We start from the raw sequence: 24174 nt of genomic DNA on the forward strand, positions 1-24174 counted from the left end.
TTAAAGGCGTTAAGGTCTGTTTTTTACAGAGTAGTGTTGGGTTAAAGTCTGCATTACTGAACACGCTGTGCTCACATTCTCCTTCAATTCATCAGCATGCAGCTTATTCATCAGCTTTGTTTTTAATTTAATGAACCTCCGCTTCTGATCGGGATCAGTATCTTTAACACTACAGGTCTTCTGCAGGACTTGAAGTCGAAAGTCTTCAAGACATTCTTCTATCTTTTCATGGTCTGTTAGCCAGGAAGCTCAGCGACGCATAAACACTTAATAAAGCAGTTTGACTTGCAAACAATAAATATTGACTCATTATTTTACACGGAATTATTGTTGTAAACAATTGAAGTACTGACAAAAATGTATGTTCTTGATGAATGATCATCTTCTGTCGTTGTTTGATCGTTAGGATGGTGGAAAAGGTATCGGATAGTTTTCTATGTGGTATTATAGAACTCTTAATATATTTATATTAGGTAGATACTGCAGAAACTGGTCGTGTGAAATAAACTGTATCAGTAAAAACCATCCCTGAGCTGTGATGACGGTCGAACAGTCTGAATGTTGTTTTCTTTCTTCTGCAGATCCGTCCTGAGCCTCTGACCTGTGACCCCTGCGGTTGGTTGGTTTTTGGCTAGCGTGATGATGATGATGATGATGAAGAGGAGGAGGATGATGCGAGGTCACGGCTCAGCTGCACATATTGCCGTGTGAAAGGAGCGCAAAGGTTGTCGCACCTGCAACACTCGGACACGGAGAGGGCTGAGTCCTTGAAAGTGTAAAGAAGAAGAGCACAGGAAGTTCACACAGAAAACCGTTGGACTGTATGGACCTGAAACCTGAGATATAGAACTGGATATCCTGGGAAGTTTTTCAATATTTGAGTGCAGTGTTTGGAATAAAAAATGCAGAAGGTAGAGATTAGTTAAAAAACATTACACTTTTCAACTACATCTTTTACTGAGGACTTTATTTGCATTCTTCTTTTTCGGAGCAGAATTACTTTTTTTTTGTGTGTGTTTTCTTCTTCTTGCTCTTGTCCATTCTGTTGTTGGGAGTCTTCATCATATTTAGAATTTCATCCTCCCGTCCGCCGGAGGACATGTCTCTGTCTCCCTCGACACGAGAACGGGAGACAGGAAGCTGACTCCTGCTAGGAGCGAGGCCGGGAGACGACGACGAAGGAGAGCGAAGAGAGGAGAGAGCGGGAAAAATGTCGTGGAAGAGGAACTACTTCGCGTCAGGTGGAAGCGGCGCTGGCGGCAGCAATGGTGGTGTGGGGATGTTGACGGCTCGCACCATGACGTCCATCGCTCCCAGTAAAGGGCTGAGCAACGAGCCGGGACAGAACAGCTGCTTCCTGAACAGCGCCCTGCAGGTACACTCTCACTTTCTGTCATTTCTTTCTCTCTTGACTTCCTTCTTTCACGCACACACATGCACATTCTCTCTGACCGGTTGACCCCGTGTTGAGTGAACACGTGTACTGACCGCTGACAGGAAGCTCAGTGTACCTGTTGTAGCGCATACATGCTGACTTTCCCTCTCAGGTCCAGGTGGAAAACAGTGTTTGAAGACAGCGATATTAATCGATTTGAATAAATTATGGCCGCAATTTAAGATGGTTTTCATAATTGATTAACCTGCCGGTATCTTCCAGATTAATTGATGCATATTTTGGTCTGTAACACAGTTTCCTCTGAGCCCCAGGTGATGTCTTCAGTTGCTTTCTTCTGTCCAAAGCCCAAAGATTCAGTTTCGAGCTGAAACGATCAACAGAAAATGAATCGGCAACTATTTCAAGACTCCATTAATTACGTAACTGAAATGCTTTTGTGTATTGATCTGTTGAGTGAATGAGAAATGTGAAGACGTCACCTTAGACTGGAAACTGTGATAGACATTTTCACTTTTTGTTTTTGACAAAATTGAAACAAATGAATTGAAACAATAGCATGCAGATAAACTCTAGGACCGTAAAGGTTATTGTATTTGTGTAGAACCATCTCGGTACAGGGTTACGCAGGATACAGAGTCTGTAGATTGGTGCACGTAATGCTGAACTACAGTTCACAGGTGCGAGTTCCCTCTTGAAACGTTTAGCTGTAGGCTGTTAGCAACATGTGCTGAAGTTAGCACAACAAGCGCATTGGCGTCCTAGTCGGTCACACTCTGGTGAAAGCAAATGTTACGGCGGAGCTATAAGACCGGCCTGCAGGTTCCTGTTCAGCAACAACGGAGAGTGAGAGAGTTGTGTTATACACACGGACGGTGTGCCGGTTGTAGGGGATGTCAATGGAAATACATCAGTTTCATAGACCATTGTGAATAGTTTCCTTTTGGGAAAGTATTAGTTCAGTGTAATACAGAAGTGTTTGAAATGTTGCTTTAAATATGATAATAGCCTGAAGAGTTTACCAAAGTTGACAGAGAGAAAAATACTCCATCAGTCCCCAGCAAGAGGAGATTGTCTGTCTTTGACACTTTAACTACTGTCTGTTCAAAATACACAAACAAACGGATTGTTATGCGTTTGTTTCACAGAGCTGCTAACACTGTAGACTCTCTGACTGCAGTATCTGTGTAAAGGGGCTTCTATGTGCGTCAGTATTACTCTGCAATACTTTGACTGAATGCATCCGATGTGGATGCTGACAGAAAGCTTCACCACAGTGCCTTTGAGCCAGTCAATCAGGCAACGCTGTGGTTGGTAAACAGCAGTCAGACAGATGGCTGCACCATCCACATAACAACCCCATAACCCTAACCCCATAATAATCTCCTCCATGCTTATGTGAGCCTGTAATGAGCCTCCTCCAGGAGCCTGTAACACCTCCCAGAATGCACGTTACACTTATTCATGACTCGGCTTTTTAAATAGCAGTTTGAGGAGGAGGTGTGTTGTGTGCCTCGACAATTAGAGCTGAGACGGTGCGAGAGCAGTAATTATTGGTTTCCAAACGGAGGCTGGCTCATTAACCCTGCAGGGTGGGGCTGCTGCTGAAATGACAGACTCTGCTGAAGAGGAAACACTCATTGCATTGTTCAACTGAAGCTCAGTGTGAGCTCAGCAGCAATAGTCAGAGGTCAGAGGTCACCGCACACAGACGCCACGGTGTCATCTGTCAACAGTAGAAACCCTTAATCTGTATAGAGTTGTAAACCTTAAATAGGAACTGAATTCACATCTCGGTGATATTTGCAGGTGTTGGTGAGTACTACTGCACATGTTTTAAAAGTAGTATAACACCTTGTGATGTCAGATAAATGTCCTGTTGCATTGTGGGATATGTAGGCACCAGGTTTTGACGAGGAGGGAGAATGTGTGGAATGTAAAAGGACAACATCTCTGGTCCTGCTGCATCGATTTTGATCTTTTTTTCATGTGCCTCGTGAGTTTGACAGAATGTTAAAGAACAAATTGTTTCCTGTGACTGTTTCACAATGAACTGTGTTTCAGTTGAAGTGTTTGAATGTGAAGCAGCAGCAGCAGGACGTGTTTTGTTAGAATGAGCAGAAACTTAATCCAGCGCTGATTCTGCTGCAGGAGAGTAAACGGGGCTGCTGGTATCAATCAGATCAAATTACTAACGCTTGCACTGGATTACAAGCTGCGTTGTTTTCTGTCAATCCTTCGTGGTTGAACTACACAAAAAAACCATTGGAGAGGTAATTATAGTACATCGATTGGCTTTTGCTAAAACACTACTAATAAATAAGTCCCGTAGATCTCAAGAGCTCGTACTCAACACTGCACTTCCTTGGGTCCTCAGTAACACACCTGCCAAGTGTGACGATGATCGGAAGAACAGTTGTCGACAAAATCAAAGGACAGACAAACAAGAGAGTCATCAGGAGGCTTAGCAGCGCCGACATGTGATGAAGACAAAGCGAAGAGGAAGCACATTGTGGTAACAAGCAGCTGAGGCCTTTAGTTCTGCTCTTCACACATCTTCAGCCTCCCTGCTGCTCACGACATCCAGCGCTCCGATTTTGCTTCGTTTGACTTTATTTAATGAGACAGTAATTCAATTACTCGCCAAAACAAACTCTTAATATATTGTCGAGAGGCCTTCCTACAACCTAAAAGCATGAAAGACCATTCAAAAGCATCGAGTAGTCCTCTCTGACTGTCCTCAATCAAGCTTTTGTGGCAGGAGATTTGTATTTGTTCAACTGTAGTGTTGAAATATCATCCATCTCAGTCGACGTTGAGAAACCTTATTTAGTCCTTTGAGTGTGTTTAAGAGTCACCAGAACGCACCTCCTTCAGATATTTAAAGATTTCATCAGAATCCACGGTGCGGCCTCCCCCGGTCCTCGGTGGTCTACCCTCTCGACGGACACTCCCTCACAGCTTGCTGCTCCAGCCGTCCTCCCGCTGTCTCATCCCTGCTGCACCAGATGGCTTTGAGTCACAAGTCTTGTATGTTTTTGACACTAATGAGGTTCCTGTTCTGGTGTCAAATGTCTGCGTCATCATGCAGTGATTTCATTTAAGTTGAACAGCCAACACTTGAATAATGACGCTTCACTGTGATGAATTTCCTCTGCAGGTTGATTTTCAAATAAAAAGAACTGAAACGAGAGCTGCAGCGATTAGTTGATCTCAGATGTGATGACTTGATGCGTTTATTTGTCACATTAAAGTGAATATCTGACTGTTGATGTGACAGAAAAACCTTTGAAGAGCTCACCTCGGGCTGTGTGAAATGATAACGGGAATGTTTCACTGTTTTCTGACATTTTGTAGATGAAATGATTTAATAATGAAAGTATACAGGATTTGTCTTGTACATCTCTGTGCTGAAGGTTCATTACCTGGCTGACCTGCTGCTTCGTCCTGCAGGAATAAAGTAACATATTGGACCTCGTGGGTGGGTGGGTGGAGGGAAGAAAACAAACGCACCCAAAGTGCTGACACCACAGTATGTTTCACTGAGGACTCCTGTCCAAAGATGTACCAGATTCACACCACAGGGCTTCTATTCCAACGTGTGTGTGTGTGTCCCCTGAAGCGAGAGAAAAGATTGATCGATTAGAAATATAGTCTGATTCCAGCTCTAGTCCAGTGTTCTGTACATTCATGACTTGTAGTCTTACAACATTTTATAACACACATTCACTTTGATCAGAAAAAAATGCGTCAAACTGAGGCAAAGTTCTGTTTGGTAAAATAATTGTTCATCACTGCAAGGAGTCAAACTGTACCCGACTCTGACCTCCGTACCGCTGCGGCTCTTTTTAAAGATCCTTCTCATTAATAAAGTGATGAAAAAATTCCTCCATGTCTGAATTCCTGCTGCTCAGCAGGAGAGTCGTCTCCCGAAGCCTCTGGACAGAAACAAATATATTCTTATGAGCTGTGTAAATATGGCGGGTTGAGCAGACGGGTACAGAATATGTACATAAACTGAATGAAACGCTTTCACATGAAAATGTTAAATAAAATAGTTTTCATCTGCGGCTGGAACAGAGTTTCTGTGCCGCTGGTTTCTGATCCTGTTATGAAAACTCTGGCTGCCTTCACAACCCGCCGTCACAGCTGGTTAAAATCCGTGTGTGTCATGGTTTAGGAGACTCCATGTGATCTCGGTGCATGCAGACTGAACAGCTCTGTTCCATAAAGGTCCTGTCTGAAACTGATACAGAACTTTAATTGGCACACCTTACCGTTTACCTTCTGTGAATCAAGATTCTGATCGTTAGATCTGTCCGATGGTTTGTGACGTCTTTGGTCTCGTTCACACGTAGTCGCAGCCTTTCCTTTTCTGTCTTTCTCTGTTTATTTGAACATATTTCTGTCCTTGTGCTGCTGCAACACCATAGTAGTAACTGATGATAGTAATGATGATGGTTATGATTTTGTTTAGATGTGATAGCAGGCTGTCGGACCTCTAAACTAAAGGTGTGGTTGTTGTCACGGTGTTGTGTCGCAGGAGGCTGTTCAGTCTAACACTGTAACTGCTGCAGCTCAGTGGATGAGATAAGATTTTAGCAAGTTTAGCAATTTTCCTGCCTTTTTTCTTAATCATTTGTTTATTCCGGAAAAATTTTTTTGCAATCAATGTGGATTCAAATAGCTTGTTCTGTGCGTCTGTCGGTTCAAAACGCAAAAACATTTCCTTTACGATCATATATGACGACAAAAGCACCAAATACTCACATATTCTTCACCGTGCTTTTATACGTGGCCTGTAGCCGAGTTAATTCGCTCCAAACTGGTTGATAGAAGTGTGACTTATTCACATTTCTTTTCAAAAGTTTGCTTAAAATGTGCTTGACAATTGAATGAAAACATAACTTTTGTGACATTTGTTCTGTCTGACATGTGACACATCATGTTCTGTCTTTTTTACCCTGTTTATCGTCTTGACACAGACACACACACACACACACTTTATCTCTCAACATTACTCTCATTTTAACACACTCCATCTCTCTCACACACACACACACACACTCCTCTTCATCACGCAGGAGGCCAGATGGTTTCCTGAAGCAGATGGAGAGAGTGATGAACACAGTTTGACACACACACACACACACACACACACACACTCACACTCTTTCATGTCTCTACTCAGTCTCTTTCACTCTCTCTCTCTCACACACATTTCAGCTTGTCCTCAGGTCACTTGAATATAAAAGCTGTCTGATTGGCCGGCTGTGGTCTCAACAGCGGTGCCAGTGTGACTGTGCTGACAGGTGATTGGCCGGTATCTCGCGTCACGTTGAGCCTTTTAGTGGAGGCAGAGCGGCCGCTGCAGGACTGAGACATCTATTCCGATTTTTAAGGATTTCAAATCTTAAACTCTGATTGGAGAGAATCCAGTTTTCTCCTTGTAGTCCACATCATTTTGTTTTGTAAACATTTTTTTTAAGATGGTTTTCTTTCAGAGTTGTGGACAGAAAGGGTTTTTGAGGATCTTTCCAACTCTTAAACCAGGATTATTTCAAACTGTAAAGTCTTTATTTCCTGCTCTTTGTCTGCTGAGATTTTGGGATCAGATCTTGGCAGGTATTTGTTGAAGTAAGATTGCTTTGACTCTGTTTTTTTGGGGGAGGGGGATACAGTACACCAGTGAGGGAGATCTTTATGGAAGGGTTGTCAGTTTTTATTAAATCCTGAGTGGAATTTCCGATCCTTCCTCCTTATTTCTTTCGTTTCATCTGTTGCACCTTGAATGGTGACCTGTGTGTGTGTGTGTTTATTTCCTTTGTGTTTACTGACGTCATCCCTCCGTCTCTGTCTCTCAGGTTCTGTGGCACCTCGATATCTTCAGGCGTAGTTTTCGCCAGCTGACGACTCATAAGTGTATGGAGGACTCGTGCATTTTCTGCGCTCTGAAGGTGAGAACCTCTCTTACTGATGTGTGAATCTGGTCCCGGACCAGCTTCCCTGTTTCTAACACTCTCCATGTGTCCGTATCCCCTCGTTCTTCAGAGTATCTTCGCTCAGTTTCAGTACAGCAGTGAGAGAGTTTTACCGTCGGACGCTCTTCGCAGCGCGCTCGCCAAAACCTTCCAGGACGAGCAGAGGTTTCAGCTCGGCATCATGGACGACGCTGCAGAGTGCTTTGTAAGACTACAGACACTTCATGCAGTGCTTCTTCACTCATCACTGTACAATAGTTAGTAGTGGGAGGTATTTAAAGGACAATGGAACTGTTTTTGTTGTAAACAGTTGAGGATCATTGCTGTTCTATGTGTTTCTGCAGGAAAACATCCTGATGAGGATCCACTTCCACATTGCAGATGAGACCAAAGAAGACATCTGCACAGCCAGACACTGCATCCCCCACCAGAAGTTTGCTATGACGCTCTACGAACAGGTGAGACTGAGAACAGTGTTCACCTGCCGAGTTCTTCTCCGCCGGAAACAAATTACAAAAAAACATTAAACCTGAGTGTATTGAAGTTTGTTTCTCAAAGTTTTCAGGTGAAAAAAAGTCTTCAAAATAAAACAATAAAATAAATATCTTCAAAATATAAAATCACACGATCTGTTGAGGTGTATTTTCAATATCATATCAAGCTCTTGTTCTCAAAATGTCTAAATTACAGTACCAGATGTGATGTTTACCTGTGTGTGTGTGTGTGTCAGTGTGTGTGCAGCAGCTGTGGAGCGTCCTCAGACCCTCTACCCTTCATTCAGATGGTCCACTACATCTCCACCACCTCTCTGTGGTAAGTCTTAGTGTGGGACTCTATCTTTAGCTCCTATCTCAGAAGAGGGAAATTGCCCCCCCCCCCCCCCCCCCCCCCGCACACGCACTCGTGTCGCTAGGTTACACTTCAGGGTCACCTAGGCAACCGACTTATCGCTCTCTTCATCATGGCACACACACACACAGGTGGTTTTAGTTATAAGGCTAAGTATGTTTTTGTGTGTGATTTGCATGTGATGGTAAATGTAACGAATGACAGAGACAATACCATGGAAGTCATAAACTAGAGCTGTGAAGGTAATATCTCCTCCTCGTCCTCCTCAGTAACCAGGCAGTGAAGATGTTGGAGACGAGGGAGAAGGCGACTCCCGGCATGTTCGGGGAGCTGCTGCGAAACGCCAGCATGGGAGACCTGCGCAGCTGTCCCGTGAGACATTTTCACAACAAATTATTATTCATCAAATGGTTATAGCTTCTCAGATGTAAAGATTTGCACCTGTTACATGTTCCTCCTCCTCCTCTTCTTCAGAGTCAGTGTGGTCAGCAGCTCAGGATAGCTCGTGTCCTCCTCAACAGTCCGGAGATCATCACCATCGGTCTGGTTTGGGACTCCGAGCAGTCGGACCTCGCTGAGGACGTCATTCACACCCTGGGAACCTGCCTGCGTCTCGGGGATGTATGAAGTTTTTAAACAAACACATTGATGTACATCATTGAGTCATCAGCATACAGTGTTAGAACATCAGTGAAGCTGCTTCATTGAACTCTTCTTCTCTGTGTTCTCAGTTGTTTTACAGGGTGACGGAGGAGAAGGCTCGTCAGTCCGAGCTCTACCTGGTCGGCATGGTGTGTTACTACGGGAAGCATTACTCGACCTTCTTTTTCCAGACAAAGATCCGGCGATGGATGTACTTCGATGATGCACACGTCAAGGAGGTATATTCAGACATGCATGGTGACATAAGGAGGTGTTGGTGGTAGGGCACAATGATTAAGATAATTAGTCAATCAAATATTTTTTATTTAGGGCTGGGTATCAAAATATATCGAAATAAACCAGTACCACTATACGTCAAACGATACCTGCAATCAATCCTTTTTGTGCCAAGATCTAGAAAAGAAAAATACAATTTGTAAGGTTTTGCTCGCAGCCAATCGCTGCAATCGCTCTGGGATTTAATGCGATATTTGATTGGCCCACTAATGCAGCTCAAGACAAACTTTTTAAAGTTTAACAGAAATACTTTTTTTAAAGTAGAGTTGGTGATCTTAAACAAATGTGCTTTCTTTGTTCAAATTCTCATTCAATTCACAAGATATCAAGCAGTATATGAAGGAACTGAAATGAGCTCCACCACTGGGGTATTTATTGAGGGTCATTGCCGGTATAGAAGCACAAATGTGAGTATGTGTCGGCCGTTTAAGGAAAGGAAATGACCTCATGTTGTAGTCGTGATCTTTCTCTCTCTTTCTGTTCATTCTCACACCTCTCTCTGACCTCTTTTCTTTACCTTCTTCTCCTCTTTTACTTTACTCTTTTCTATTATGGCTGTACTCTAATAACATTGATGGAATCATGAGAAATCACATTCCCCCACTCCCTCTCTCTCTCTCTCTCTCTCTCTCTCTCTCTACTGGTTGCGAAAACAAGGATATCCCTCTATTGTTGATCTGTCCAGCTGGACATGCCCGAGGGTGTGGTCAACACACACACACCACAGCTTTTGCTCACACATCTCTTTCTTTCACTTGTACAAACGCACACATTTTTTCACACTCTGAGCGGTACATGGTTTACAGACGGGTCGGAGTTTTGGGATTTCGGGACGTCCTGTTAGATCTGAGCAGATCTGGAGGTGAACGAGGACTTTTCTTTTTTGGTGGTGCTGGGAAAATGGAGTAAACGCTGAAATAACAAGCGGGAAGATTTGTTTCACAAACAAAACATACAGACAGAAAGCAGGAAGACGACATTTTCCTTTCCAACAGCCTGATGAAACCGCCTCCAAAATTGCAGCTGCCGTCACTGTTTTAGCTGCCGAGCAGTGTTTTCGAGGTGAACAGGACGTCTTTACTGCGGCTGGTAAATTCATTTCCGACAATGGTTTGATGTGGAAAAGCTTATATATATATATATATATATATATATATATATATATATATATATATATATATAAAGGATAATACTATTTCTCAACATGTGGTCAGTAGGGCTTAGTACTGTTTGTCTCTACCTAGGTTAAAATACCTTTATTTGGGTACTTTAAATCCCTAATTGAATCTAATTAGGTTCAACCTTTAACACAATTTTAAAAAGTAAAAAAAATACCTAAAACTCAAAGATTCAATTGAGATCTGAATTTACTCTTTTGTTGTCTGTGACGGCACAATTAGTCTTTTTAGTGATACTTTAGTGAAACTTTTAACATCAACCTGAAAATGAACTGCGCAGCAGAAGATATGAAATGCTGATTCAACATTAGAGGTGTGAGGCTACGCAGAGGTCCCGGTTTCAGCTTGTACCGTGTCCTTCAGGCTTCATTCTCCGCTGTGTTTTTGTCGCTCCCCTTCAGATTGGTCCCAAGTGGAAGGACGTGGTTTCTCGCTGCATCAAGGGCCACTACCAGCCTCTGCTGCTGCTGTACGCTGACCCGCGGGGAACGCCGGTGTCTGTCCAGGACCTGCCCTCCCGCTTCGACCTCCACCACCTCAACAAGGCCTGTTACGACAGCGAGGACTCGGGTAACTACAACACAGCTAGGAGTCGTAGTAGTAGCACAACCGCAAACATTCAGGTAACTAAACCAGAAACGGTAGTACTTGTTGTTGTAGTAGTAATAGTACTATGGCAGACAAGACTGAGGGAACTAAAAGAAAGCTAACCGTTAGAGGAGTAGTTGGAGGAGTAGTTGTAGCAGCATTGATGTTCAGGCGTGTCTGATATGATGTATGTTTGTGTGTGCGTGTATATGAGCACATCCCCACTGACGCCTCGACTTGTTTACTAATCCCATCCCCCTCCACCCGCTCGGCCAGGCCGCGAGCAGTCAATCTCCAGCGACACTCGCACCGATTCGTCGACGGAGAGCTACTCGTACCGACGGCCCTCCCACTCGCACCATGAGTCCCAGGCCAGTCACTACTCTTCTGACTCCCAGGGAACCATCATCTGCACCGAGCGCCCCGACGGACCCCTGCACACCTCGCGCTGCAGCCTGGATACCGTAGGTGGGTGGCAGGAGAAAAAGGTGCCCGGGTGAAGTATAGGAGGCTAGAAATGAGATGGTAGTGAGGTACAGTAATGCCTCCAGTGAGGCGTTGGTTGGAAAGTTCAAGAGATGAGATTGAGGGACGGATGTGCCTGACGATCTTCGGAAGGCAAAGAATACATTTGATTGTATTGTTTTTATTTTCCTGTACGACCTTGCTGTGCAGTCATTCACGCTCTGCCATTCGTCTTTACTTTGTGTCGCATGATGTGGTGACCATGCTGTAAACATCTGTTACCATGCTTCTTGTCGCTAAGGCCACGTGACGGACAGTGAGCAGCACCAGTCTCTGAGGAAGGGAGGCGGGGCCGGGGATAGGAGGCGGAGCTCTAGCCGCCACCGGCGATCTAAACTCGACAACGAAGCCCCGTCGGCTGGTTACCACAGTGAGGGTAGGCAGGGGTGTTTGTGCTCATCAGGGGCCGGGGCACAGGGGCCGGTCACAGGGCAGAGAGGAAACTACTGGGCAGACTATTGAACACGTTGAACGAAATTCAACCAACACTGGATTTTTGATGTTGAAAATGATATATCTGCTTGTATTTAAGGATCCCTTCAATTTGGTTGTTTTAGGAGCCGTCTTCCATATATATATATATATATATATATATATATATATATATATATATATATATATATATATATATATATATATATATAGCGTGCGTCACATTTGAGAGCTGAAAAAAATAAACTTTTACATCTAATACATAAATTATACCAATAGATTAGGAAATGGGAAGTAGGATTCAATGAAATACAGTTTTGTGACCACAGGAGGAGCACTTGTGTTGCTGTCATCATGTTTTATTATTCAATCATTTGTTCTCTCTTCCTTCATTAATTTCTGCAGTCACTCTAATGTAATCTTACTTTTCAACTTGTCTCTATATATTTAGTTTTTTTTACCTTTCTTTCGTTCTCACTTGTCTACTTTGTTACAATTTCTTCCTCCTTTTCTCCTCTTTCTGTCCTCTTTGCTTCTCTCCCTCTCTTATCCTCATTTCCTTCCTTTTCTCACTCTGCTCCTCTGTCTGTTCCTCTTTTCTCCCCTTTTATCTCCCTCCTGTTACTCTCTTAACCCCCTCTCATCTTTCCTCTTTCCTCCCCCCAGGAGAGACGTTAAAGGAGCAACAGGTTCCTCGTCACCTCCCCAAACCTTCCTCCTCCTTCTCATCCTCAACTAGTCGCCTCAGAGACTTCAAAGAGACCATGAGCAACATCATTCACAGCCGACCCCTCTCCTCCTCGTCCTCCTCGTCTTTACCGGCTGCCGTCCTCGCCTCTGAAATCCACTCCTCCACCGACAACCACCACTATCCTGCCACCATTTCCTCTCCCTGCCCTTCCTCCAATAAACCCCATGACTGGGAGGCCGACAGCACCAGCAGCGAGTCCAAGTCCAACTGCTCGGGTGGAGCGGGTTCAGGGAGATACCGGCCAGCGTGGAGGCCCCGCAGGGAGGCACTCAACATCGACAGCATCTTCAATCGTGAGAGGCGAAGGCAGGCAGGATACAGCCCGCTCGGAGCCTCCCTGACCAACGACGGTGGGGCTCCGGCCTCAGAGGGAGCAGACGCCTCCTTCCCGGCCCAGGAGGAGGCGAGGTCTGTCAGGCCAGGCTCCTCCTGGACTCTTCCCACCACCTCCAGCAGCCATAGAGGAGGTGAAGGTAGACCTGCAAGTGAAAGGGGAAGTGCAGGACGTGCAGAGCTGCCTCCTCCTCCTCCCCCTCCTCCCAGGCTGATCCAGAGGATGGAGAGCGGATATGAGAGCAGCGAGAGGAACAGCAGCAGCCCAGTCAGCCTGGACCTGAACTTGGGCGACAGGTGAGCTCACAGAAGGTTCTGGTCCAGAGCAGTTGGTCCACTGATGAAGGCCCTGTGATTTAAGTCATATATTAACTGTCTCTCTCTTGTCTTAAGGGATTGTGTCAGGAAGAAGCCTTCCTCCTCCTCCTCCTCTTCCTCAGGACCAGCATGGAGGAACATCAGGTCAAAGAGCAGTGGAGCTTTGCTGCAGGAGCTCAGCTCTTCCAGCAGGGGGAGCCTCGGTACGAGTCCGAACACTTTTCATCTGAATTAAGGGAAAGGAAGCCAGATACATTGTTCCATCTGTTGTGGATGTTTCACTGAAACTGACACTAATTTCCATCTTGCTGTTGGTCAGAGAGACAAATCATCTTGTCAACCAGTCAAACTGGAATCAGCTGACAAATATTGAATCAGCTGATCTGAATGTCTCACTATAGGCTGTTTCATTGCCATAGTTCCCAGTGATGACTGTGTGTGTGTGTGTGTGTGTGTGTGTGTGTGTGTGTGTGTGTGTGTGTGTGTGTGTGTGTGTGTGCGTGTGCGTGTGCGTGCGTGTGTGTGTGTGTGTTAAGCAGCGCCCTCGGTTGGCCGCAGCGAGCTGGACGAGCTGCAGGAGGAGGTGCAGAGGAGAGCGAGGGAGCAGGAGCAGCACCGCCTGCAGGAGAAGGAGAAGGAGGCGGCGCTCGGCTTCAACCCCCGACCCAGCAAGTACTTGGACCTGGACCAGCTGCAGATCCAGGGTACAGACACACACACACACACACACACACACTTGTAATGCTTTCAATTTCTATGTATTAACAATGCATCATGGGAAATGTGGACTCAACTTTCTCTGGAAGAGGGAATATCAGTAAGTCAACAGAGATTTAGTCCACCACTGATCCAACTGTCAGTCATCTGGTGTGTGTGTGTGTGTGTGTGTGTGTAGGTGTGTGTGTGCGTGTGTGTCGTACAACAGGAATGTTCCTCATTGAGCAACTGAACGGGCCCGACTTAGCCGCCACACAAAAGACAGAATGACCCACGCAGTAATAAAGCCTGTGTGTGTGTGTGTGTGTGTGTGTGTGTGTGTGTGTGTGTGTGTGTGTGTGTGTGTGTGTGTGTGTGTGTGTGTGTGTGTGTGTGTGTGTGTGTGCGCACCCAGGCTGCTCTCCACTTTATACTTGTTATGTCGTTTGTTGTTTTTGAGATTTTGCAGTTGATTTTGAGCCGATTGCGAGTATTAATTGCCTTTCTTTAAGGTACATTTCTGTCAATCAACACAGTCCCTCAACATCTCTACAAATAAACAATGAATGGAGTCTTAACGGATGTGATGCTCTGTCGTTCATTCACCGTCTTCTGCTGATGTCAGTCTGAGAGCAGATTGTCAGAATTATTGGACCTCATGCAAGAACATTCTTCGTATTCTTGGATTAACTTTCTCTTACTTTTTTTCCGTACGATGGGCTTGTACGAGTGTGCCGTTGCTATTGTTAGACGACATGAATACATTTAGAAGTATATAATCCTGTAATTCAAATTGAAGAGACAAACAGGATAATTTCAACATAATTATGAAGTGTAATTTATATACATGGTGTTTTCATTCTCAAAATGTCTACAAAGTAAGAAATTCTAATCCAATGGTGAAAAACCTAGTTGCACATGGCTCCTACAACAGGTCTGGAGCAGAAGAGAAGAGGAAATTCAAAATAGGAGAAAATTGGGGAATAAGGAGAGTTTTGTACAAACTACTTCAGAACAATCTGTTCCTACGAGTGGTTCCCGCATGAGGCCCATTGTTCCAATTAGAAAATGTAAAGGTGCATTATGACACTGAGCTGTACATTGACACTTTCAGAAGGAATTGGATGCCTTCCTCGTCACTGAGCTGCAAAATCATTAAGTGTGCATGTGTTCGTCCTGCAGGTAAAGGTGATGGCTTTGAGAGATGCGTGTCAGAGGCAGAGCTTCTGCTGGACCAGTCAGTGCGTCTGGAGCAGGCGGGCGAGGTTGCTTCCGTGCTGTCGGCTGTCAACGAAGCCGTCTGTAAGCTCCTCCCACTCCCCCCTTGCCACACACGCAGACACATTCAGTACCTCAGACCAAATAAACACTGTGAATGAGGTCACCACACCCCCTGCCCACCAACCCTCTGCTTTGTTGCTAATGTCAACCAGGGCCAGCACAGTGGCCTACTGATGACTGCTTGACATCAGCCAATGAGATTCCAATGTATTTGTGTCTCACCGAGGATTGCACACACACACACACACACACACACACAGCCCCGCTGGTGTTGTTTCTGCAGCATGACACACAAAAACCTGACAGCAACAAAAACATGAAGAAATGCAAAACTATGCTGAGACATCAACAGACAGATTGAAAAACATCAAATATTAGAAATCTAAGGGATCAAAAATAAAGACGAGAAGAAGTTTAGACAATCTTGATCCATCCATCTTGCCCGTCAGATCCACGACTTCACTTTACCAAGTTAATCTCTGGGAACATGGAGACATCAACTAGAAGTCCAGTGAGCAGTCGTACAATTACATCAACAAACTTCCACCTGCACAGCTGACCAATCTTTCATTAAGAAAAATGGTCAGAAGGGGGAATCAGGGCCCAACGTCGGTTTGATTCTCGTGTAGTGTTTGAGTTCATTTTGGCCGACATGTTTCTTTATAATTTTGTTAATTTAACATTCTGTCTGAATATAATTTCATCATTGAGAACCAAACCTGAGTTATTGATCTTTCTCATACACACACACAGTCTTCATGTCTGATATTTGATTTTCTGTCAGGTGTATATTTGCTTTTTAAGATTTTTGCATGAAATCATCATAACAAGTTATTTTCGACATCTTTCTTTTGTTTCCTCATTTATTCTTTCCTCTCTTTGTTTTTTTTGTTTTGTATGTTCTGTTGACATGTTACCCGGCTGCAGCCAAACTGCAGCTGGTGGCAGCTGAGGGCGGAGCTAGTAGTCACAGCCGGCTGCAGCGCTGCATGAGGAGAGCCCGCAGCCTGCAGCAACGCATGCAACTGCAGCAGCAGCAGGACTCAGAGGCAATCAGACAGCAACCGCAGCAGCAACAGGAGGAGGGGCAGCAGCTGCAGGAACAGCCCAGGTACCACCTGTAGTCTGCTCAGCCAATCAGGAGTAGCATTAGCGCTCGGCAACGTCACGTGTGTAAAATATAAAATTCGTTCTCTGTTTTACAAACTGGTAAAGCATCCAAACAACGCTCATTTATAATAACATTTTAGAGATGCACTTATTAGCTTTCTTTCGGCGACTGAGATGATGGATTTCAACCTCATGTCTGTGTGTATCCATCCGCCCTGTACTCCTGTGCAGTGCCTCCTACTATAGTGCAGGTTACCGCCTACGATTGGTGAGCACAGGTTCTGGTCTCAAAGTGGACTCGCAGTCTAGGGTGGCAGGAGCCTAGTATGTTCGGCCGCATTATTTACAGCTGAAGAAGAAGAAGAAGAACATACTCCTGAGAGTCAGCGAGAGCAGAGGTACCACAGAGTTCTGGTTTTCGTCTCTGCCCAAGACTTCATGAAGCTTAACCCAGTCAGTGCAACAACTGTAATGAGACATATTCAAGAAGACTGATGCAATCTGACTGCAGCCAATCCCATTGAGCGTTGAGATGACACCTACATCAGTAATGACATACAACCCCTTTTAAGATCATGAAATCAGCAGCATTCAGTATGTTGTTTTCTATTCTGGTCCAACATTTTTAAGTTGTGACTGTAATGAACACTGCAGCCTGCAGGGGGCACTAGCAAGAAATAGAGTTGATGTGGAGAGAAGTGTTGTCGTGACCACTCGCTCATGTGAGTGTGAGCCATGGTGAGAGATGGTCAACACTCCAGGAAACAGCCTCCTAAACACACACTGACACACACAACGAGCCCGAGCTCTCGAATGAAACCATCTGTTCCAAACATACTGCAGGCCAACACTTCCCCTCTCTCTCTCTCTCTCTCTCTCTCTCTCTCTCTCTCTCTCTCTCTCTCTCTCTCTCTCTCTCTCTCTCTCTCTCTCTCTCTCTCTCTCTGCAGTGAAAAGCCTCTCTCGCTCCAAATACTTTTGACAGAGAGACATGGCGTCCAGTCAGCTGCCAGTCAGGACCAACAGGCCCCGCCTCTCTCTCCCTGCCTTGTTAAGCCCCTCCCTCCCAAAACAAACTCAGTGTCTGACACCGGCTCCAGCGCCGGGGCCCCTACAGGTATACCCAGAGACAACAGCAGGACCGGAGGCCCCTGCTTTCTCTTTGGGAAACCCCTCACCAACACCAGGTCCCTCCCTGCCCTGTGCGTGGACACCTGGGAGCAGAGCCCCCTGGGAGACTTGGCTCCACCCCCTCCATCTGAGGAGGCGGAGCATCCTGCCCAGTGGACCAGAACGCTCCCTGTCTCCATCCCAGCACAGGCCCCGCCCCCACCCAGGCCATATTCCCAAACCCCTTCACCTGTTGACACCAATGACACGTGTCATCTGATGATGGAGGAGGCGCCTAATTCCACCCGACATCCACAGACCACGCCCCCTACCGCTAGCCCCAGGGTTGCCCCACTGCCATCCTCCTACCCAGTCAGGAACTGGTCCTGCTTACACCTGGACCCATGTGATGTTGTCGATTCTCCCGTTGACCCCCCAATCAGCTCCCCTCTTTACTCAACCCCAGACTCCCCTTCCAATGCCCTCCCTCCGCCGGCTGTGAGCTGGCCCGGCCCGCCCTCCTCTCCGCCCCCCAGTCAGGACTACAGAGCAGCCCTGCCTGTGGAGCGCTGGGCGGAAAATGTCAACAGATACTACGGCTCCCAGAATGCACCAGGAGGGGGAGAGGCGGTGCGTGGTGAGGAGCTCTCTGAGCTTTCGGAGCTCTCGGAGCTGGACTCTCTGTACCAGGCCAGTCTGTTGGCTCCCAGCATGCACCGGGGCAGTCGTGGAGTCAGTCCTCAACCAACCAACAACAAACCAGGTAGTTACTGCAGAAATACGTTAAGTTCAGCTCAGGCATCCAAACCTCCAACAACAGGAGAACTCCGTGAATACTTTATATATTGTGTTTTAAAGTAATATCTCAAGTTAACTTGATGTTCCTAATTGATGCTAAGCTATCGTCAAAAAAACTCAACACTAATTAAAGCAGGGGGATGATTTGTCAGGATTATTTCCCTGTGAGATCTGCAGCTACAGACAACTTTTACTGTTAGTGCTGCATCCACTATAGATAATAACGTGTGTGTGTGTGTGTGTGTGTGTGTGTGTGTGTGTGTGTGTGTGTGTGTGTGTGTGTGTGTGTGTGTGTGTGTGTGTGTGTGTGTGTGTGTGTGTGTGTGTGTGTGTAGGTGTGAGGAGAATGCTGTCAGGATCTGGACGGTCCAAAACACCAACGGCTGAGCTCGAGAAATACGCCTACAGAACACCCGTCACAACTCATAAGGTACGACTGACTGTGTGTGTGTGTGGCAGTTTTACGACTGCTCCATGAGCTCAGTTTCTTTTATTAATGTCTTAACATGCCTCTCTGTGACTTAAGTCTGATTACATTTTAGGTCTTGCCGTTTTTTTAACGATTTTCTTTCAAAGAACAAAGATAAACAAACGGGAAGCAAAACCCACACTTACCAGACCTCGTGGCCCGCTGCTGAACTGTGCTGCAGGCTAAAGGTTCCAGGCTACATCAGCTTCTGAAGCATACTCTGCTTTATGGCCTATTTTACTCTGAATGGGACCATGATTCACAAAATGAACGTCATGCTGTATTTAAGAAGACTTGAAACTAGAGATTGAGACAATAAACTCTGGTAGAATGTTAACTGAGGTAAATAAGTGAGGCGTAGAGTCATTTTCTTCCATAGACTTCCATCAAATCTGACTTATTTTTGCAACTAGAGGAGTCTCCCCCTGCTGGCCATGAGAAACATGCACGTTTAAGGCACTTCTGCATTGGCTTCACTTTTCAAACCCAAAGGTTAACGCCTGACTGGAACACGCCGCAATGTCCAACTGAACTGTGGGTAGTTGAGTTGCATTGTCGATAATGTAGGAGGAAGGTTCTGACGAGGAAGAAGAATGAATGGGGTTTCATTTTGTGGGTATTTATTTTCTGCGTTTTGGTAATTGTTTATGGATGAATAAAATGAACCCTTGATACCAGGAGGAAAATAATTATCTTGATAAAGTGAAGTTTGTAAAAATGTTATTCCCCGCTGCCCGCTTACCTCTGTGCAGTTGCCGTCAGGTGAAGACGAGAGCTACAGCGCAGCTAACCTGCGACGCATCGCCCGCAGCCTAAGTGGAAGCGGCATCGGGTCACGACCCCAAAACCTCAGCCCCTCCGACAGCTGTGTAAGTTACACACACACACACACACACTGTCGACTGATTTTCATTGAACATCCTGCTGCAGTGTTTGTACGATGTAACTGCAGCCTGGTTCACTTTCTGAGCAGCAAAACGCATGTTAGACACTTAAAAAGGGCCACTTATATACAGTTGTCCACAGCAGTACATTGTTTTGTTCCACTGCAAGTCGTGCTGAATGGTAAATATCAATCCGCCTGTCTGCTGCTGGAGTGCTGTACATGTGCATAAATGCCTCTACAGCAGTAAAACACTTCTGTGTGAAACCCTGTGAACATATAAAACTCTGTACAGCAGCAGCCTCTGCTGCTCTACAGAACCTCTTTCTCTCAGACTGCCTCTTCTCAGCTGCCGCTGTCGTTCAGCCATCTTGTATTCAGCCCTCAGGAATCGCCTCGGGCCAGCGCATTAAAGACTGATCGCTGATTTAGTCTTCCATTCAGCTTTTAACCTTGGCACTGCGAGGCGAAGCCGGCCAGATCTGAACCGACAACTGAGGTTTGACTCCAGATATCCAACTGTCAAATCCTCCGTCTGTGGGAGGAACACTTCAGCCGGAGGATTTCATTCCTCAGTGATGGAGGGTCGATTGTATCTGTTAAAGGCCCACTGCAACATTGAACTCACACGGGAGGAGTATTAAACTAAAAACAAGGTGAACTCTGACCTGCAGTCAGTGAGCCGCATAAATGATTTAACCGCTGACATGAAGAAAAATCGGCTCTGTTTCTTTAATGCAGTTCTGAACAGTTGAACGGCATTAAAGCCCTCACTTATCACCATTTACTGCTGACGCCACACAAATTGACCCGTCAGTTATCCGTCAGACCTGCTTTATAGTAACAACTGTACTGTTCTGGTTCACTCTCACCGCTCTCATAGCGCTGTGTTCTGAGAAGTAAATAGAAAGCCAAAACAAAGGGGACAAATCAGTAAATGCAGGTTTGCAGTAAAATAACTCCTCCTCACCTTTTTTCCATTTCTCAAAAAAGAAACTTGCATCTTCGAGATACAAGGTTTTCACAGGTGTCTGGATTTTATTTTGTGCCATTTTTCACGGTTTTTCCCATCATGTTAACTTGTTTACATTTGTATTCCCTCCTCTATTTTTTGTTGATTCCCCACCATCTTAATATTTACTTCTCTCCATCCTTTTGACATCTGTTGTCACTTCCCATTCTACGTATTTCTTTTTCTTTTCTGTCCCGTGTTCCTCTTTTGTTTTATCGTCCTCCTCGTCATCATCTTTATACCCTTTTATTTCTTACCTCATTTCTTACCTTCCTTTTCCCATGTTTTTACTCCTCCTCCATCTTTCTCCATCACATCTCCTCCTTGTTATTCCCTTTCCCATTCTTCCTCCATCATCATTTTCTTTTATCTCTTTTTTTCCATCCTCTTCGCCCTGAAGGAGCCCCCTGTGCCCAGGCCCCCCCTCAGACACTCTTCCTCCTCCCTCCTCCGTCGCCCAAGTGCCTCCTCCCTGCACGTCCCCTCCTCCTCCCCCTCCTTCACTACAGACCCCTCCTACCACCACCACCACCACCACCTCCTCCAACACCACCAACCCCGACACCACGGCCCCCCAGCTCCTGCACCTCCTCCACAGCACCCTCCCATGCAGACATCACGGCCCCCGAACTCGGGCCTCTCCTCCTGGGGACACTCAGGTAACATACTGGCCCTTCACCTCCACCAGCACCACCCAAACCACAACAACCAGCAAATAAATGTTGTTTGAAATTCCCCAAGCATTAAAACATCAATTCACTGATTTCTTCATTCTTTTTTTATGTCATGACGTATCTAATGTAACTTTATTTACTTAGTGACCGCAACAGATTTCATTACCTCTGTACTGGCTGAGGATGGACACTGTCAACGTTTTGTTAACAAAACAGATTTTCTGCATTGTGTTTTAATTGCGTCTCCTCTTCCTCTTCCTCTTCCTCTTCCTCCTCCTCAGGAGCTGGACCGAGCCTCCAGCAGCAGTTTCTGGTTTTGTCTGACAGGCATCCGGCTGCCTCAGGTCAAAGCCTCCACAGCGTCGCGTTGAGTTACGGCACTTTGCCCCGGGCTCCTCGCCGAGCGCCTCCTCCCTCCTCCTCCACCGCCTCCCTCCCGAGACCCAGAGCCGGCTCCGGTCCTGCCCCCCAGCCGCCAGGTCCACAGAGTCTCTACGCCACCCTTTCCCACCCTCGCCGTTCTGCCAACACCACCACTAACGGTCACTACCGGCAGCCATCGCTGCCCGGTAACGTCAACGGATCCATCCGTTACGCTCCGCACCACCTCAGGGGCCCGGGGGAGGCCCCCGCCCAGCCGCTCCGCCTGGACGTGCCCCCTGAGACCGACTGGCGGCGTGACGCCGACTACAGGACTGTCAGCTCCGCCTGGGACCCCCGCGCCGCCCGCCACCACCAGCCCCTCCAGCGGGCCGACTCCCACCAGCCTCCCCGGCCCCGCAGGGACCCCCAGCTCTGCTCCCTCTGCCAGCAACTTCCTGCTGAGCCGCCACGCCCCTACTGTCAGTCCTGTGGCGCGTATGTGGCTCGATTCCGCCAGGTCAGCTGATCCGGCCTGAGGCTCACGTCCAGGCCCCCCCCCCCCCAGAGTCCTGTTCCAAATGTATCCATCAAGATGAAGATTGTTTTTCTTTCTATTTAAAATGTGCCAACATTTCTTTGAATCCAATGCTGCCCATACTCCTGTCATCACCTTGGTGGATATCTCACTTTGGAATAAAGCTCTTGGTTCTCATGTCTGCAGCATCATCTGGGGAAACAAGCCGATCGTCACTAAGACCTTTTCACAACAGTCTCCAGTATAGTTTCTTCTCTCCTGTATCTGTTCCCCCCGAGAAGCAACTAATTCACACCAATTCAACCGTTATCCTCCATGTTTTCCACCCGGCCCGTCTCGCCCGGTTCTGCCTCGTCTGGACGCCCACCACAAGGCCACAAAGTCAAACATTATCACACAGACGGATTTCCTGTTTCCAATCTATGAATGTCTGCTGGAATTAAGCACATATTCGATTTGTAATCCAGAGAATGCACCGTGATGCATACCAGGACCACGAGAAGAAGGCTGACGGATGATGATGATGATGAAGGACAGAACTGAAAGAACATGAAGACATTGCTGCTAACATACTGTCTGTTAAAACCGATAACGGTTTGATCAAAATATGAGGACAAACTTGCATCAGTAATCAATTAGAGTCTTCATCTGCTGGGTGTCAGATTGATGATACACGTGAGCAGCATGTTTATTTAATGGTAAGAAGACAACCTGAGAGCGGTTGAGTTTTTTAGTTGAAAAAAGAATGGTTTAATAATCCAAAACTATTTTGATAATTGATTAACAATTTAATTTACTTTCCAAGTCAAAATACTAAAACAACTCATCATTCCAGGTTCTAAAATGTGAGAGTTTGCTGCTTCTTTTGGTCTTGCATGATCATAACTTCAATATCTTTTCTTTTGTCCAACCGGCCGCCCGGAACTACTTTTAATACTTATTAACTCATAATTTAGTGACTCTGAAATCTGCACTACACACTTCAAGTTATGTGAATCACATTTCAGTTTCTATTTCAAATGTGCCAAAACATGTATTTTGAAAGGTTATAAGCATGTTGCAGATGTGGCATTATTTTTTTTAACTGATTACATTTCTTTGCATTCATCACAATTTTTACAACACAGAAAATCGTGATAAATGCTTCAGAACAAATAATTCCCAACATTCACTTTGACGAAGTGTTTGTTGATTTCAGTTTATGCAGAGCTGCAACTTATAAAACACTTTCGTTGTTGATTTAATTATTTTCCCAATGAATCGGTTAATTAGTTTCGTCAATAAAATCACAGAGGACGGAGAAAGCTAGCAGATATGCACATCAGTGGAGCTGGAACGAGGGGATTGTTTTGATAAAAAATTACAAAAAAACGATGGCGTGATTATCAAATTGCTGCCGCTTGATTTTTCTGATTGATGTCGTGAAATTGTAGATAATCAGCTTATCATTTGAGCTTCAGTGACTCTGACACCTGGTGGGAGAATAACGGTTTGAGATAGTTCAGTTGAAGATCGATGTGTCTGTTTTTGTGATATTCTGATCTTCGATGCAGCCGAACAGACGTTTAGTTTCAAATGAAGGACATCGAGGCACTGAAGGAAGTTGAAAAGCTGCTTCTTTTCTGCCGCTTGTGTCTCAGAATATAAATCTACTTATTACTCTATTTATTTTTGTAGACTTGTCAGACTGAGTTGTGCATAGATGAAACTATTCTACCTGAATATACTCTATTACTATAGTCTAATTTTCTAAAGGTAGTTAGTCGCCTTGTTTGGGATGTGGAGCCTTCTTATACTGTACACAAGGCTGTTAGTGATTAATAACTAAAGCTTTTATTTTGACAGCTAATATTTAGCATGATGTTTTATTATAGCCTTGAGAGACTTTGGTGTACATTTACTGTCACAACAATATATGCAGATCTTTCTTAGCGCAGCAACTCGACTGCATTTAAC

At 45.5% G+C, this 24174-nt stretch overlaps 1 protein-coding gene across 1 annotated transcript; it reads left to right on the plus strand.

Moving 5' to 3' along the window:
- Positions 1 to 1210: 1210 nt before the first annotated feature.
- On the plus strand, positions 1211 to 22209 carry usp54a (ubiquitin specific peptidase 54a; the record flags this gene model as incomplete). The annotated part of the gene is made up of 21 exons (XM_079280968.1): positions 1211 to 1375; positions 7258 to 7350; positions 7445 to 7579; positions 7719 to 7832; positions 8105 to 8187; positions 8493 to 8595; positions 8698 to 8844; positions 8955 to 9104; positions 10742 to 10910; positions 11205 to 11396; positions 11695 to 11829; positions 12552 to 13266; positions 13363 to 13490; positions 13824 to 13991; positions 15166 to 15285; positions 16192 to 16375; positions 17325 to 18247; positions 18618 to 18712; positions 19504 to 19620; positions 21047 to 21305; positions 21602 to 22209. The coding sequence occupies 21 exons, from the start codon at positions 1211 to 1213 to the stop codon at positions 22207 to 22209; spliced, it is 4803 nt and encodes a 1600-aa protein (XP_079137094.1).
- Between the last annotated feature and the right edge of the window lie 1965 nt (positions 22210 to 24174).

The sequence above is a fragment of the Melanostigma gelatinosum genome, assembly GCF_949748355.1.
Source record: "Melanostigma gelatinosum genome assembly, chromosome: 12".
Lineage (NCBI taxonomy): Eukaryota > Metazoa > Chordata > Actinopteri > Perciformes > Zoarcidae > Melanostigma > Melanostigma gelatinosum.